The sequence below is a fragment of the Rhinopithecus roxellana genome, chromosome 12 (genome assembly GCF_007565055.1).
Source record: "Rhinopithecus roxellana isolate Shanxi Qingling chromosome 12, ASM756505v1, whole genome shotgun sequence".
NCBI lineage: Eukaryota > Metazoa > Chordata > Mammalia > Primates > Cercopithecidae > Rhinopithecus > Rhinopithecus roxellana.
In genome coordinates, this window is record NC_044560.1 from 110,070,165 (window position 1) to 110,086,776 (window position 16,612).

The 16,612-nt window shown below is 52.1% G+C and overlaps 1 protein-coding gene across 6 annotated transcripts in view; it reads left to right on the forward strand.

The window, feature by feature from the left end:
• The first annotated feature begins 265 nt into the window (after positions 1-265).
• Positions 266-16,612, forward strand: part of MYH14 (myosin heavy chain 14) — a 101,671-nt gene continuing 85,324 nt past the window's right edge. Inside the window, exons 1-3 of one of the 6 annotated variants that reach the window (XM_010369535.2) lie at positions 266-308; positions 7,502-7,909; positions 15,051-15,207. In XM_010369535.2, coding sequence (XP_010367837.2) covers positions 7,505-7,909; positions 15,051-15,207 — 562 coding nt within the window. In that variant the 5' untranslated portion in view covers positions 266-308; positions 7,502-7,504. Of the gene's footprint in view, positions 309-699; positions 825-2,035; positions 2,179-2,342; positions 2,362-2,702; positions 2,803-7,501; positions 7,910-15,050; positions 15,208-16,612 lie in introns of those variants that run through there. The other 5 variants (XM_030913285.1, XM_030913282.1, XM_030913281.1 and 2 more) reach the window with 5 other exon arrangements.

Genomic DNA, 16,612 nt, shown 5'->3' on the forward strand with positions numbered 1-16,612 from the left:
CCCCCGCGCCTCGCTATTGGTGGCGCCCCGTGCCCGTCAGGCCTCGGCTTCCACCCCCGACCGCGCCGCTTAGCTCCGCGCTCGGGCCGCGTTCTTTTCCCACGGCTGGCACCCTTCGACAACTTCTGATTGGCCCCGCCCGCCAGCCGTTCTTTTTGATTGGCGGCTCCAGTCCCCCAGGGGCGGGGCCGTAGCTTGCCGCAGCGGGAGCCGATTGGCCCCTACTGCGCTCGTGGGGGCGGGGCTGTCCCTGCGGACCCGCCCCTTTTTCTCCCCAGGCCGAAGCCTCGGGACGGCCCTGGAAGCCGGTGAGTGCCCGCGGCCGGCAGCCCTCCGGGGGCGGCAGAACGGGACTGGGCCAGGGGAAGCTGGAGCCTGGGGGCTGCGATCGGGGCCCGGGAGCCCGGGCAGGCGGCCGGGGACGGCGGGGAGGTGACGCGGGCACTCACCTTGGGCGCGCAGCGGGACGGCGGCGAGGGAGGTGGGGGGGCGGGACGTCTACACTCCCCCAACTCCAGTTGCCGCCGTGTGCGAGGCCGGGTCGGGGTCCTAGCTGGCAGCCCCGGGCCTGTTCCGCAGAAGGGGAAACTGAGGCTGTCTTTGGAACCTCGGCCGCTTTAATACCTGAGTCATCGCCTCCAGTCCCCCGCCCCCAGCATGACATGTCTCTGTTCTCAAGTGTCAGAATCGGGGGCCAGAAAGAGGGGTCGTGACTGGAAGAGCCGGAGGGGTGGCGAAGGACATATTTGAGAACCATCGATTTACTTGGACGCTTTTATTTTTTACTACTAAATAATTTACTTTCTTTATCATATTGACTCGAGGTGAGTTATATTGTACCCATTATACAGAGAGGGGAAGGCTGAGACTGGACAGAATTGGTGACTGCAGGGGGTCCTGTGGAGAAGAACACTCCGGAGACCAACTGCGTGCTGGGTCCTTTAACCTTTTCAATCCCACAGGAGTCCCCCTAAGGAAAGCGGCGGTCCCTGTGGCACAGATGGGGAAGCAGGCTGGTAGTATCAACAACTGGGACGCAGAAATTGATGTCTTTAGGAACCTGCTACAGGTTCTTCCCAGACCCCCTCCTTTAGAATGGCAGAAAACGGTCTCGGCTTGAATCCCAGACCTCCGTCTTATACTGTGTGACCTTGAGTGCCTTACTTTGACCCTCCCTGCCTCAGTTTCCACATCAGAGAAATGGACATGCTGATCGCCCTTATGTCATCGGTTGTTGAGATTATTCTACGCCGGGCGCAGTGGCTCAGGCCTGTAATCCCAGCACTTTGGGAGGTGGAGGCGAAAGAATCGCTTGAGCCCAGGAGTTAGAGACCAGCTTGGGCAACACAGCGAGACTTCGTCTCTACAAAAAGTAAAAGAGTTAGTTGGGCGTGGTGGCGCACCCCTGTCGTCCCAGCTATTCGGGAGGCTGAGCGGGGAGGATCTCTGGAGCCCAGAAAGTCAAGGCTGCAGTGAGCTATGATCATGTCACTGCACTCCAAGCTGGGCAACAGAGACAGTCTCTCTCTCTCTCTCAAATCACTTTATGATCTCAAAGAGCTGTTCTAAGAGGAGAAAATACCCGACACATAGTAGCATAGTAGGTACTCTTAACACCATGTAGTCTTTATTTCACTCCCGAGACTGAAGCTCAGGACAGAATACCATTGTTCTCTTCTTTGGTTCTCTTACTGTCTACGGATTTGTTGTTCCGTTCCCGCAGGTGGGAAACTGAGGCTCAGGGAGATTAATGATGAAGCACTGGGCTGGGGAACTTTCTGAAAGTGGTTTTGTTAATTTCACTGGCCGCAATTCACAGCAGGGAAAGCTGAGGCCCATGAAGCTCCAGCGGGGTTTGAATCCCGGGAATCCTCAGCCTTCTCCGCGGCGGGCCCTCGACCTTTGCCCGCCATAAGGGGGAGGAGCCCCTGGCGCCGCCGCCGCCCACCTGGCAACAGGCTCAACCCCCGCCTTCCCCCGGCCCCCGTCAGAGGCCCTGAAGCTCCAGGCCCGCCCCGTCCCCAGCCGGGCAGGTGCTGGGTGACATCAGAGCTGGGCTCCTGCCCCGTGACGCGACGGGGCCCCGCCCTGCGCTGGACCGCGGAGGTCGCAGCACCTGAAGAGGACGGGGATTCCCGTGCCCTCTCCCCATCTCCCCGCTCCGGTCGGCGCCCCCAGGTAGCCCCGAGGATCTGCGAGTTGAGGGGGCGGCGACACAGGCGCTTGGGTCCAGGGGAATGGGTATTGGGCCGTCGGACTCCGGGATCCGAGGAGGGGCCTTGGGGGCCGGTTGTCCCAGGTCTGAGGAAGGACTGCGCTGTGAGCCCGAACTGCTGGGTCTTGGAGGAGGAAAGGACTCGGGTCAGGACTGCAGTTCTGGGGTCTTAGGGGAGGAGGGGCTGCAAGCCCGGATTCCTGGGTCTGTAGGAGCAGGGGCTGGGGGCCTGAACTCCTGGGTCTGAGACAGGAGGGCATTGAGTACTGGGACTCCGGAATCCCAGCGCTAGAAGCTAGGGTCAGAGGGCTGGATGCTAAGGGCCCCAACCTCTGCCCCAGGGCGGATCCCTGGCTGCTTTTCTTTTTCAAGCCCAGCAGTCTCGGCCCCTCCCAGGGCAGGTGCTTTCACCTGCCCAGGTGACAGTAATTAGCCCTGGCAGAGTGTTCCTGCTGGGTGAGGAAGCGTAGGGCAGCCAGAGAGGCTGGGCCACCTGGAGCCAAGGCCTGCAGGCCCTGCCCGCCCCATCAGGGCTGTGATCCCTCTCCAGAACTCAGCATCCTCACCTCTAGCCCGGCTGCAGTGAGGTGAGGGGGCCTGCACTTCCCCATCCATAGGAGGAGGGGGCTGGGGGCTCAGACTCCTGGGTCCTGGGAGAGGAGGAGGCTGGGAGCCGGGACTCCTCAGCCCCCGGAAGGAAAAGGCTGGGGGCTTGGACTCTTGGCTCCAGGGAGGAGAGGCATAGGGCATAGGGTGATTGCAAAAACTCCCAAACCCTTCCTGGTCAAAGGCCACAGGGCTGGAGAGGAAGTGGATGGGGTGGGGTGGGGTGGGGTGGGGTGGGGTGGGTGGGGGTGAGGGTAAAGTGCCAGGGACGGAGTTTGGGTCCGGTGGATCCAGGTCATACTGGAGGACTGGGGTGAGCCTTGACGACTTGGGGGTCACGGGGTGGAGAAACTCCCTGCTGCATTCAGAGTACAGGGGTCCAGTGTTTGAGGCCTGAGCGCCTCAGGGCCGAGAGTCACTGGAAGCTGGAGCTGCTGGGCTCAGGGATAAGAGGAGAGGGTCTGGGAGGAAGTGGATCCTCTGAGCAGAGCTGAGATTCCCATGGGAGAGGCTTGAGGGAAAGGCAGGAGTCTGTTGGGACCAGATCCAGGGATGCCTCCAGGGCAGCTGGGTGTTTAGAAGGATTTTTCCAGGGGTATGTGGGAGTGAGGTGGGGACGGCAGGTGAATATAGGTCTGCTGGGAAGAGGTGAAGTCCTGCTGTTGGGGAGACAGAAATCTTCCACTGTTTCTGTGATCGATGTGGTGGGGCAGTGATGGGGACATTTGAGGCAGTGGATGAGAGTAGGGGCCGGGCGTGGTGGCTCATGCCTGTAATCCCAACACTGTGGAGGCCAAGGCGGGAGGATCACTTGAGCCCAGGAATTCGAGATCAGCCTGGGTAACATAGTGAGACCCTGTCTGTACTAGAAAAAAAAAAAAAATGCTGGGCCTGGTTTTGCACGTCTGTGGTCCCAGCTACTCAAGAGGCTGAAGTGGGAGGATCACTTGAGCACAAGAGTTGAGGCTGCAGTGAGCTGTGATTGTGCCACTGCGCTCCAACTCCGGCCTGGGCAATAGAGTGAGACCTGTCTCTAAGAAAAAAAAAAAGAGAGAGAGAGAGAGAGAGAGAGAGAGAGAGAGAGAGAGAGAGAGAGGGAGTAGGGGCAGACTTCTTTAGCAGGATAGGGAGAATATTTTTCCTGCCCGGTGCTTGGACCACCTTGGAAATGCCACTACTATCCATGACCCCCTGGATGGCGGGAGGGACCTAGCACTTTCTAGTTCCCCCAGCACCTGGTTGCCTCCGTGATAGCTGGAGCTGGATCTACCCCTAAGCCAGGAGCTTCTCCAGGCAGGGCTCCCAGTCGACTCTTCTCTGGGTCCTCAGACCCACTCAGGGCAGAGTCTCGTACTTGAAAGTCCTCAGAGAGTTGAATGAATGGGGCTAGTTTCCCCATTTTATGGAGAAGGAGCCAGGTTCCACAGAAGGAAGGAATTGTTCACTGAAGCAGTGAGATTCGAGTCTATTCGGCAGGCATGAGGTAGGCGTGACCAGAGGTGATCAGGGAATCTGAATGACAAAAAATCAGGTCAGTTCCCTCCCTGGGCTCACATCTTAGAGTAAAAGCAAGGTTGTACCTTTTGTCGCCTCTTTTATATTCCCTCCCACCCTCTGCCCCTCGATCATTTGGCTCTAGCCATGCTGCCCACCTCCCAGTGCCATAGCCACACAGGTACATTGCAGCCCCAGGGCCTTTGCACTGCTGGCCCCAGGACCTTTGCACTGCTGTCTGGAATGATTTTTTTTTCTCCCAACAACCACTTGGCTCACTCCTGTCATCTCCCTTGGGTCTTAATTTAAATGTCACGCCAGACAGGCCCTCCCTGGCCACCCTAATGAAAACTTCAACATTCTCAACACTAACATCCCCTGTTCCCTGGTTTATTCCTCCCCTTGGCATTTATTTACTTGGCATTTATTTACTTTTTAATATACTATATGACTGGGCACGGTGGCTTATGCCTGTAATCCCAGCAATTTGGGAGGCCCAGGCGGGCGGATCACCTGAGGTTGGGAGTTCGAGACCAGCCTGGCCAACATGGTGAAGCCCCATCTCTACTAAAAATACAAAAATTAGCCAGGCATAGTGGCATGCACCTGTAATCCCAGCTACTTGGGAGGTTGAGGCAGGAGAATCGCTTGAACCTGGGAGGCGGAGGTTGCACTGAGCCAAGATCAAGCCACTGCACTCCAGCCTGGGCGACAGAGCGAGACTCTGTCTAAAAAAACCGAAAACAAACAAACAAAGAATCCCCAAAAAACCACCAAACATACTATATTTGGTTTTTGTAAAAAAACAGAAAAGAGAGAATTTTTAAAAAACAAAAACCATACTATCTAATTTACATTTTTAATCTTTTTATCTGTCTCCTGGGATTAGAGCAGCTGTGTCCAATAGCAATATAATACAGGCCAGACGTGTAATGTAACATTTTCTAGTAGCCACATTGAATGATAAAAGTAAAAAAGGAACAGGTAACATTAATTTAATGATATATTTTATTTAACCCAGTAGATTGAAAATATTATTTCGACATGTCATTAAATATTTAAAATCTCAGCGAAGTATCTTTTTGTTTTACTAAGTCTTGAAAATCTGCTCTGTGTCTTACACTTAGAACTCCAGATGGGGCTATTTATATTTAAATTTTAAGATGGGGCTCGGTGGCTCACACCTGTAATCCCAGTACTTTGGGGAGCCAAGGCAGGAGGATCACTTGAGCCCAGGAGTTTGAGACCATTCTGGGCAACATAGAAGACCTTGTCTCTACAAAATAAATTTAAAAATTAGTAGGCATGGTGGCATGCCTGTTAATACATTTATTTGTTTATATATATATATATATATATATATATATATATTTTTTTTTTTTTTTTTTTTTTTTTTTTTTTGAGATGGAGTCTTGCTCTGTCACCCAGGTTGGAGTGCAGTGGCCGGATCTCAGCTCACTGCAAGCTCCGCCTCCCAGGTTCACGCCATTCTCCTGCCTCAGCCTCCCGGGTAGCTGGGACTACAGGCGCCACCACCTCGCCCGGCTAGTTTTTTTTTTGTAGTTTTTAGTAGAGACGGGGGTTCACCGTGTTAGCCAGGATGGTCTCGATCTCCTGACCTCGTGATCCGCCCGTCTCGGCCTCCCAAAGTGCTGGGATTACAGGCTTGAGCCACCGCACCCGGCCTTATTTATATTTTGAGACAGAGTCTCGCTCTGTCACCCAGGCTGGAGTGCGGTGGCGCAATCTCGGCTCGCTGCAAGCTCCGCCTCCTGAGTTCACACCATTCTCCTGCCTCAGCTTCCTGAGTAGCTGGGACCACAGGCGCCCGCCACCACGGCCGACTAATTTTTTGTGTTTTTAGTAGAGATGGGGTTTCACCGTGTTAGGCAGGATGGTTTCGATCTCCTGACCTCGTGATCTGCCTGTCTTGGCCTCCCAAAATGCTGGGATTACAGGCATGAGCCACCGCGCCCGGCCATATTTATTTTTTAATTAATAAATTTCAGACATGAATCACCAGAGGCCCGGAAGTTGAGGATGTGGCGAACTATGATTGCACCACTGCACTCCAGCCTGAGCAACAGAGCGAGACTCCATCTCAAAATAAAATGATATAGATTTAATTTAAATGAATGAAATTGAAAATGTGTTTCCTCAGTGACACATGCCACATTTCTAGTGCCCAGTAGTGCACAGGTGGTGGTGGCTCCTGCACTGGACAGCCCAGGGCTAGAAAGTAAACTTTTGGAGGCAGGCATCTTCTTCCAGCTTGTCCATTGCTCCATTGTCAATGCCCAGAACTGAGCCTGGCCGGGTGTGGTGGCTCACACCTGCAATCCCAAGCACTTTGGGAGAGTGAAGAGGGTAGATTACTTGAGGTCAGGAGTTCAAGACCTGCCTGGACAACATAATGAGACCCTCATTTCTACAAAAATTGAAAATAATTAGCCAGGGCCGGGTATGGTGGCTCATGCCTATAATCCCAGCACTTTGGGAGGTTGAGACGGGCAGATCACCTGAGGTCAGGAGTTCGAGACCAGCCTGGCCAACATGGTGAAACCCCGTCTCTACTAAAAAAATACAAAAAACTAGCCGGGCCGGGCGTGGTGGCGGGCGCCTGTAGTCCCAGCTACTCGGGAGGCTGAGGCAGGAGAATGGCGGGAACCCGGGAGGCGGAGCTTGCAGTGAGCTGAGATCCGGCCACTGCACTCCAGCCTGGGCAACAGAGCGAGACTCCGTCTCAAAAAAAAAAAAAAAAAAAAAAAAAAAATACAAAAATTAGCTGGGCGTGGTGGCAGGCGCCTGTAATCCCAGCTACTCAGGAGGCTGAGGCAGGAGAATCACTTGAACACTGGATGCGGAGGTTGCAGTGAGCCAAGATCACGCCATTGCATTCCAGCCTGGGCAATAAGCAAAACTCTGCCTCAAAAAAAAAGAGAACTGACCCTCTGAGCCTGGTTCACAGCCCAGCTTATCAAAGAATGAATGAGTGCATAGAGAAGTGAATGAATGAAATGAGTAAGCTAGGTCTGTTAAACCAGAACGGTGGCAAGAGATCTGATAAAGGAAGGCAGAGGGGCTGCCTGGGGAATTTGGGGTAGGAAAGGGAATTTGGGGTAGGGAAGGGAGGCACTGGGGATGGAGCCTCATCTGACCTCCACCCTCTTTCTCTGCCCCCTGCAGACCATGGCAGCCATGACCATGTCGGTGCCGGGGCGGAAGGCGCCCCCCAGGCCAGGCCCAGTGCCCGAGGCTGCCCAGCCATTCCTGTTCACGCCCCGCGGGCCCAGTGCAGGTGGCGGGCCTGGCTCAGGCACCTCCCCGCAGGTGGAGTGGACGGCCCGGCGTCTCGTGTGGGTGCCTTCGGAGCTTCACGGGTTCGAAGCCGCGGCGCTGCGGGACGAAGGTGAGGAGGAGGCGGAGGTGGAGCTGGCGGAGAGCGGGAGGCGGCTGCGGCTGCCGCGGGACCAGATTCAGCGCATGAACCCACCCAAGTTCAGCAAGGCCGAGGACATGGCCGAGCTGACCTGCCTCAACGAGGCCTCGGTCCTGCACAACCTCCGGGAGCGGTACTACTCGGGCCTCATCTACGTGAGTGGCCTCCTGCTGGGGGGCGGGGGACGGGAGGGCGGGGTTGCTGCCGGGTGGGGAGCCGGGTCCACACCCCAACCTGCATTAACTCGAGGCTGTGTATCATCTGTATCCCATGTCCCGTGACTATTCCTACACTTACTTGGTTGCCAAATTATGAATTAATTGTTGGATTACTAGGACAGCCTCGGAACCTACTGGGGACATCGCATGATATATATGGTAGATAAACTGTATTATTTTCCGAAAGTATAAAACGTTCCAATTTCTCAGATATAACTCATCCCGAGTTTTAAGGAACAGATACAGATCTGTGACAATCATTAATGTGAGTCACTGAGTGTAGAAATATGTTGCTTGAGGTTCAAGACCAGCCTGGGCAACAAAACGAAACCCTGTCTCTTAAAAAAAGATAAATTAGCCAGGTGTGGTGGTGGCCCATGCCTTTAGTCCCAGCTTCCAGGGAGGCTGAGGCAGGAGGATCACTTGAGCCCCAGAGGCCAAGGCTGCAGTGAGCTATGATGGTACCACTGCACTCCAGCCTGGGTGACAGCACAAGACCCCATCTCAAAAAAAGACAAAAAGCAAAAAAGTATGTGCTAGGCTTTGTGCTAAATGCCTGTCTTTTACTTCATTCAATCTCACCATAGGAAAGGTAGAGTCTATTATTATTCCCATTTTACATAAGAGGCAAATCAGGCCCAGAGAGAGTTAATAACAAGAAAAATGAACATTTATTAAACATTTACCAAGCCTTCTTCCAAGCTTTCTAGAATACATTGCCTCTGTACATTTTTGGAATTAGAAAGCATCTGATCCTCATTTTACAGGTAAGAAAACGGAGGCACAGAGGCCAAGGTCACACAATTAGACCTGGCAGATTCAGGTGGTCCCAGGCATTCTCACTTTGCTGTGGTGCCTCTTAAGATTGAGATGGGGCTGGGAATGGTGGTTCATACCTGTAATCCCAGCACTTTGAGAGGCTGAGGTGGGTGGATTGCTTGAGCCCAGGAGTTCGAGACTATCCTGGGCATGGCCATCCCTGAAAAAAAAAAAAAAAAAAAAAATAGCTGGGCATGGTGGCACACTCTTGTAGTCCCAGCTACTTGGGAGGCTGAGGTGGGAGAATCACCTGAGCCCTGCAGGTCGAGGCTGCAGTGAGCTGTGATAGTGCCACTGTACTCCAGCCTGGGTAACAGATCAAGACCCTGTCTCAAACAAAACAAAACAATGCAAAACCCATTGAGAAGGAATTGATGATAGCTAGGTTGACTATGGTAGTCTTCCCATATCTGTGCTAAGTGTTGGATGTTCATTGCATTTTTAAAACTCTTTAGAGCAAACAGATGGGGTAGGGCAGTGGTTCTTAACCCCACCTGCATGGTAGAGTCATTTGGGGAATTCTTAGAAAATACCAGTGCCTGAGCCCCACCTCAGAACTTTAAATCAAGCTCTCTGGGGCTGTGACATGAGCAATGGTATTTTTTTTTTTTTTTTTTTTTTAGACCGAGTCTCACTCTGTCGCCCAGGCTGGAGTGCAGTGGCCGGATCTCAGCTCACTGCAAGCTCTGCCTCCTGGGTTTACGCCATTCTCCTGCCTCAGCCTCCTGAGTAGCTGGGAATACAGGCGCCCCCCACCTTGCCCGGCTAGTTTTTGTTTTTGTTTTTTTTGTTTTTTTTTTAGTAGAGATGGGGTTTCACCGGGTTAGCCAGGATGGTCTCGATCTCCTGACCTCGTGATCCGCCCATCTCGGCCTCCCAAAGTGCTGGGATTACAGGCTTGAGCCACCGCACCCAGCCAGCAATGGTATTTTTAACAAGCTTCCAAGGAGGTTCTAATGGGCAGCCAAGGGGTTATTAATTTCATTTAACAAAAGAGCAAACAGGATTAGAGAGATTGACAAGGAATGTGGACAATCATAATGAAAAATAATAATAAGAGGAGGCTAGCAAATATTTAATCGAGCACTCGTGATGTGCCAAGCACTGTTCTAAGTGCGGCGTTTGAGTTATCAGCTTCTCTCTGGGCCAGGGACTGCTGATATCACATGATGTTCAGGAATGTTAAGTGACCCATAGCCATGAAGGAATCACGCCAGGATTTGAACCCAGGCAGCTGGTTCCAGAGTCATGCTCCAAACTCCAGTTTAGACTGGTGGGGTCTCACAGCTTTGCTCCAACATCCACCCCTTTGAGGGTCACAAAGCAGAAGATTAGAATATTTTTATGAAGCCTCGCTCCTACTTGGAGATCGAGGCTCTGAGATAAGCAGTGGCTGGCTCAGGGTCCCTCAGCTTGTGGTGGCAGGTGTGGAATTTGCATCGAGGGCTATCGGACCCTGCATGAGGTTGCTGTCTTCTCCAGTCTGCACTGGCCCTTTCCAAATCCTCAAACACCTTTACTAGTCCTGGAAAAGAGGCCTCTACCTGATCCACTCCCCCCACATCTCACCCAAGGCCACAGATATCAGGATGACATCCAAAACATGGATCCACTGGTTGCCTTGTATTCATTTATATATATATACATTTTTGAGACAGGGTCTCACTCTGTTGCCCAGGCTACAGTGCAGCAACACGATCTTGGCTTACTGCAGCCTTCACCTCCTGGGTTCAAGCAACTCTCCTGCCTCAACCTCCTGAGTAGCTGGGACTATAGGCGCCCACCACCACGCCCAGCTAATTTTTGTATTTTTAGTAGAGATGGGGTTTCACCGTGTTCGCCAGGCTGGTCTCAAACCCCTGAGCTCAAGTGATCTGCCCAACTCGGCCTCTCAAACTGCTGGGATTACCGGGGTGAGCCACCGCACCCGGCCACTCTTTGCCTTTTAATAAATACTCTGAGTGCTCCCGGCAACCTTGTAAGGTATCTGCTGTCATCCCCACTCTGCAGGTGGGGAAACTGAGCCTCAGATTGGGGGGTAGGATTTGAACATAAGCCCCATAACTAGGAACAAGCTAAGCTACAACTTGAACCCAGGTCATTGTGACTGCAGACCCCAGGTCCTAGCCATTGTACTAGGAAGATTATTCAGAAAGTTCAATAGAAAAAGTGGTAGGGCCTGAGCTAAGGTGGTGGCCAGGGAGCCAGACTTTTGGGGCCTAAGAAATCAGTGTAAGAGAGAAGATTCTAGAATTCCAGATGGGAAGCAAATTGGGCCTTAATAAAAATCATTAGCCCTTAGTGAGTACCTGCTTTCTCTGCTGGGTGCTGTTCTAAGTTTCTTTCCAATGTGATCTTGTTGACCCCCTCCCCATCCACATCAGGTTGTGAGGTAGGGATTATCACCCTCTTTTTCCCACAGCTTGGAGAGGGGAAGCCATTGGCCCAACAGAAGCTGATAGTGGTTAAAATATTGAGCATGCAGTGTTTCAAGGTCCATGTTCTGTTTTTTGTTTTATTTGTTTGTTTGTTTGTTTTAGACATAGCCTTGCTCTGTCACACAGGTTGGAGTGCAGTAGCATGCTTACAGCTCACTGCAGCTCAACCTCCTGGGCTCAAGTGGTCCTCCTGCCTCAGCCTCCTAAGTAGCTGGGACTACAGGTACATATCACCACGCCTGGCTGATTTTTTAATTTATTGTAGAGACAGTGTTTCACAATGTTACCCAGGCTAGTCTCAAACTCCTGGACTCAAGTGATCCTCTTGCCTGGGCCTCTCAAAGTGCTGGATTTACAGGATTGAGCCGCTGCTGCGCCCAGCTGGGGTTCCCATTAAACCCTCTGTATGCCACATGAACTTGTGGATGACTCCCAGGCACCTTATGCAGGAAGCACTATTTCTGTCCCCATTTGCTAAAGACACTGAGACCGTGAGAGTTTCGAGCCACCTGGCCCAAAAATGTTAGAGGTGTGATTAAAACTCTGCCCTGTTTAAGACCTGTGCTTAATACATGTTTGTTGACTGCCCAACCGATGGTGGGGAAGGTGGTATTGCCCAGCGAAAAGTGGGACGTCCAGGGCTCCAGAAACCCAGTTTCTGCCACTAATAGGCTGTTTGGCTTGGAGTTGCTAAGAGTCTCAGTCCCTTTCCTGGGACCCTTGGGGCAGGCAGAGAACCCCTTTGTAGAACACCCTGCTCTGAGAAACATGGAAGACGCATTATGTGATTTCACTCTCAGAACACTTCTAGGTGATGGGTTAAAAGCCGCATTTTCCAGGGCTGGAAACTGAGGTTTAGAGAGGATACAGCCTTCATGCAAAGTCACACACAGCTCAAAAGTGCTGCATCTGAATTTGAACCCTAGATGGCTTCAAAGTCTGAACAATGAGCCTGAGAGTTTGAGGCTGCAGTGAGCCGGGATCGCGCCACTGCACTCCAGCCTGGGTGACAGAGCCAGACTCTGTCCTGCCCGCCCCCGCCAAAAAAGTCTGAGTGAGCCCAGGGCTCCCAGGTATGATGGGTAACGTAAGAGTCTCAAGACCCATATCTGGTGTGGGACGCATGGGCGCCGCCTCGGCCTGGCTGGTTTTTATCCATGATCTCCCCTAATCCCTACAGCCTTTGTAATGGTGTGGGGAGTGTCGCCCTCAGTTTCCCAAGGAGGAAACTGAGACTATGGGGAAAGTCACCGGGCTGGGGCGGGGGGCAGGTCTGTCTTCAGAGCCCAGAGGCCTGGAGCAGCCATGCCTGACCCTTCCCCGCAGACTTCCCCAGCTGTCTCCCACCCTGTAGGGGTGCACCAGCCTCTGTTCTTTCCCCCCTAGCCTTGTTGACCAGCTCAGGTTTCTGTTCCTAGGGTGTCGCCCTGGAAACAAGGTGTGGCTGGCAGGAGGGGCTGGGGTGGGAGGGTGGTGTGGGGAGTGGGTTCCTCCGCCAGCCAGGAGTGGGGGCCAGGGCACCGGCAGCCATGAGATACCCTCCCAGGGAATGTGGTCCGGCCGCCCCACCCTCTGAAAGCTGGGGAGCTCCTGGAGCAGCCCTTTCAGGCGGGGAGGGCAGACACCCAGCAAACCGGTTGTTCCGCTCCTGGCGGGCCACCCAGGCCACCCACCCTCCCACCATTAGCAGGTTGGCACCTGGGACCAGGCAGCCTATGGTGGCCACACCCTACTCTGCTTGAGAAGCTCAAGCTCCCTGGGAGCTTAAAACAGTCCTGCTGGCCAGGCGTAGTGGCTCATGCCTGTAATCCCAGGCATGCCGCGGTGGGAGGATCACTTGAGCCCAGGGGTTCAAGACCAGCCTGGGCAACATAGTGAGATCTGATCTCCACGAAAAGTAAAAATTTACAAAATTGGCCAGGCATGGTGGTGCATTCCTGTGCTCCCATCTGCTTGGGAGGCTGAGGCAGGAGGATTGTTTGAGCCCAAGAGGTGGAGGCTGCAGTGAGCTGTGTTCATGCCACTGCACTCCAGCCTGGGTGACAAAGTGAGATCCTGTTTCTAAAAAACAAAAGAAAAAGATAGTCCTGCTGCTGACCAGCTTAGAAACCAGCTAGCTGGGTAGCTAGTAGAGTAGGTTACCCTACTTTGTCACACACATCTGGAAAACACATCTTAATTTGAATTCCACATGGCTTCAAAGTCCAGAGTGGCTAACTAGCTAAGCCACTAAGCAGCTAATTCTCTGGCTAGTTTAGCTAGCTAACTTTAGAGAGCTTGGCTAGTCAGCTCTCTGGCTGGTTTAGCTAAGTGGCTAACTAGCTCTCTAGCTGTATCTTACTGCTTCTGTGAGTGTTGAACCCCTGTTGCCTACATGATTAACCCTGAGAGCTGGACTTGTTCTTAAACTGTTACAGAGTCCTGAGGCTGGGTGTGGAGGCTCACGCCTCTAATCCCAGCACTTTGGGAGGTCGAGGTGGACAGATCACTTGAGGTCAGGAGTTCGAGACCAGCCTGGGCAACATAGAGAGACCCCGTGTCTACAAAAAAAAATACACCGGGTGCGGTGGCCCAAGCCTGTAATCCCAGCACTTGGGGAGGCTGTGGTGGGAGAATTAGTTGAGCCCAGGAGTTCAAGAGCAGCCTGGACAACGTAGTGAGATCCCATCTCTACTAAAAATTTGAAAAAATCAACCTAGTGGATTGACACACACTTGTGATCCCAGCTACTCTCGACGCTGAGGTGGGAGGATTGCTTGAGTCTAGGAGGTGGAGGCTGCAGTGAGCCATGATTGTACCACTGCACTCTAGCCTGGGTGACAGAGTAAGACCCTGTCTCAAAGAGAAAAAAAAAAAAAAAAAAGACTAGGCACGGTCATTTCAGCAGGACTGTTATGTGTCTATTATCACTGGAAACCGCAGGTATGTTCCTGGTGCATTTCGGTTATTGCAGATACCACAAGCACCCTTCCAGAGATATTCCATGCATATTCAAGTGAATACGTAAAAAGATTCCTACCGGGCGCGGTGGCTCACGCCTGTAATCCCAACATTTTGCGAAGCTGAGGCGGACGGATCACGAGGTCAGGAGCTCAAGACCATGCTGGCTAACACAATGAAACTCCGTCTCTACTAAAAAATACACAAAATTAGCCGGGCGTGGTGGCAGGCGCCTGTAGTCCCAGCTACTTGGGAGGCTGAGGCGGGAGAATGGTGTGAACCCAGGAGGCAGAGCTTGCGGTGAGCTGTGATCGCCCCACTGCACTCCAGCCTGGGTGACAGAGTGAGACTCCGTCTTAAAAAAAAAAAAGATTTCTCTTCCATCCTTTCTAATGCAAATTGTAGCTCCTCACACAGTCCTCAACTCGCCTCCTTTTACTCGATATTGATTTGAAGGTAGTCCCATGTCTATACACAAGAGGTTTCTAGGAATCTGTCATATGAAGGTGTATTCAGGTCATTTCCAGTCTTTTGCTGCTACAAAGAGTGCCTCAACTAGTCACCTCGCACATGGTCATTTCCTGTGTGTGAGTCCAGGCAACCACAGGCTGTGACCCAAGTCTGGCTGGCTGCAAAGGCCTTGTTCTCTCAGGGTAAATCCTCACCCAGACAGTGCCTTTGTGCAATTTGGAAAGATTCTTTGCTACCAGCAGCCTGAAAATGCTCATAAAAAACATTCAAGTCTATATTGTGATGGTGTAAACATACCGTGTACAGATGCCCTTGTGCAATGCATGACCTGCTCAGTGGCCCCATGACGCCTTTCAGGCTATGGGCAGGGATCTGAGACCCTCTCCCCTCTCCCCTCTCCCCCACTGCAGACATACTCCGGCCTTTTCTGTGTGGTCATCAACCCGTACAAGCAGCTTCCCATCTACACAGAAGCCATTGTGGAGATGTACCGGGGCAAGAAGCGCCACGAGGTGCCACCTCATGTGTACGCAGTGACCGAGGGGGCCTATCGGAGCATGCTGCAGGGTGAGTGCTGGGTGGGGCTGTAGGCCAGCGAGGCAGCTCTTCAACAGGGGCCTGACCTGGGGCTGCCGGAAGCCAGAGTCCAGGTCAAATGACAGCTTGGGGACTTGACTCTGTGGGGCTTCTTACGGGGCTGGAGGGAACACAAGTAGAGGCCTGAGTGGGTGAGGTGCCAGGTCCCAGAGTCTTTTTACCTATCTCTATGTTCACTGTCTCTTTATTATTATTTATTATTATTATTATTATTTTGAGACAGAGTCTTGCTTTGTCACCCAGGCTGGAGTGCAGTGGCACGATCTTGGCTCACTACAACCTCTGCCTCCTGGGCTCAAGCGATTCTCGTGCCTTAGCCTCCCAAGTAGCTGGGACTACAGGCGTGTACCACCACACCTGGCCTCTTTTCTTATTTTTAAATAAATTAGTTAATTTTTGGCCAGGTGCGGTGGCTTACGCCTGTAATCCCAGCACTTTGGGAGGCCGAGGTGGGCGGATCATGAGGTCAGGAGATTGAGACCATCCTGGCTAACAAGGTGAAGTCCCGTCTCTACTAAAAATACAAAAAAAATTAGCCGGGCATGGTGGCAGGCGCCTGTAGTCCCAGCTACTCGGGAGGCTGAGGCAAGAGAATGTCATGAACCCAGGAGGTGGAGCTTGCAGTGAGACGAGATCGAGCCACTGCACTCCAGCCTGGATGACACAGTGAGACTCTGCCTCAAAAAAAAAAATTATTTATTTTTTATTTCAGTAGTTTTTGGGAAACAGGCGGTGTTTGGTTGCACGGAAAAGTCCTTCAGCGGCGATTTCTGAGATTTTGGTGCACTTGCCATCAGAGCAGTATAGACTGCACCCAATGTGTAATCTTCTATCCCTCACCACCCCCCCCACCACCCTTCGTCCTGAATCCCTAAAGTCCACTGTGTCATTCTTATGTCTTTGCATCCTCAGAGCTTAGCTCCCACTTATAAGTGAGAACATACGATGTTTGATTCTCCATTCCCGAGTTACCTCACTTGGAATAATGGTCTCCAATTTCATCCAGGTTGCTGTGAATGCTGTTATTTCATTCCTTTTTATGGCTGAGTAGTATTCCATGGTGTATGTATGTATATATATCCCATGGTGTATATAACAAATATGTATATACACACACCGTGGGATATATACTCTTTCTTTATATGTACTATAGATATAGATATTGATATAGATACACATACACACACCATGGGATATATATGTGTGTGTGTATAGACACCATGGAATACTCATATATATATATGTGTGTGTGTATATATATATGTATATATATATACACATCTCACAATTTCTTTTTTTTTTTTTTTTTTGAGACGGAGTCTCGCTCTGTCGCCCAGGCTGGAGTGCAGTGGCCGGATCTCAGCTCACTGCAAGC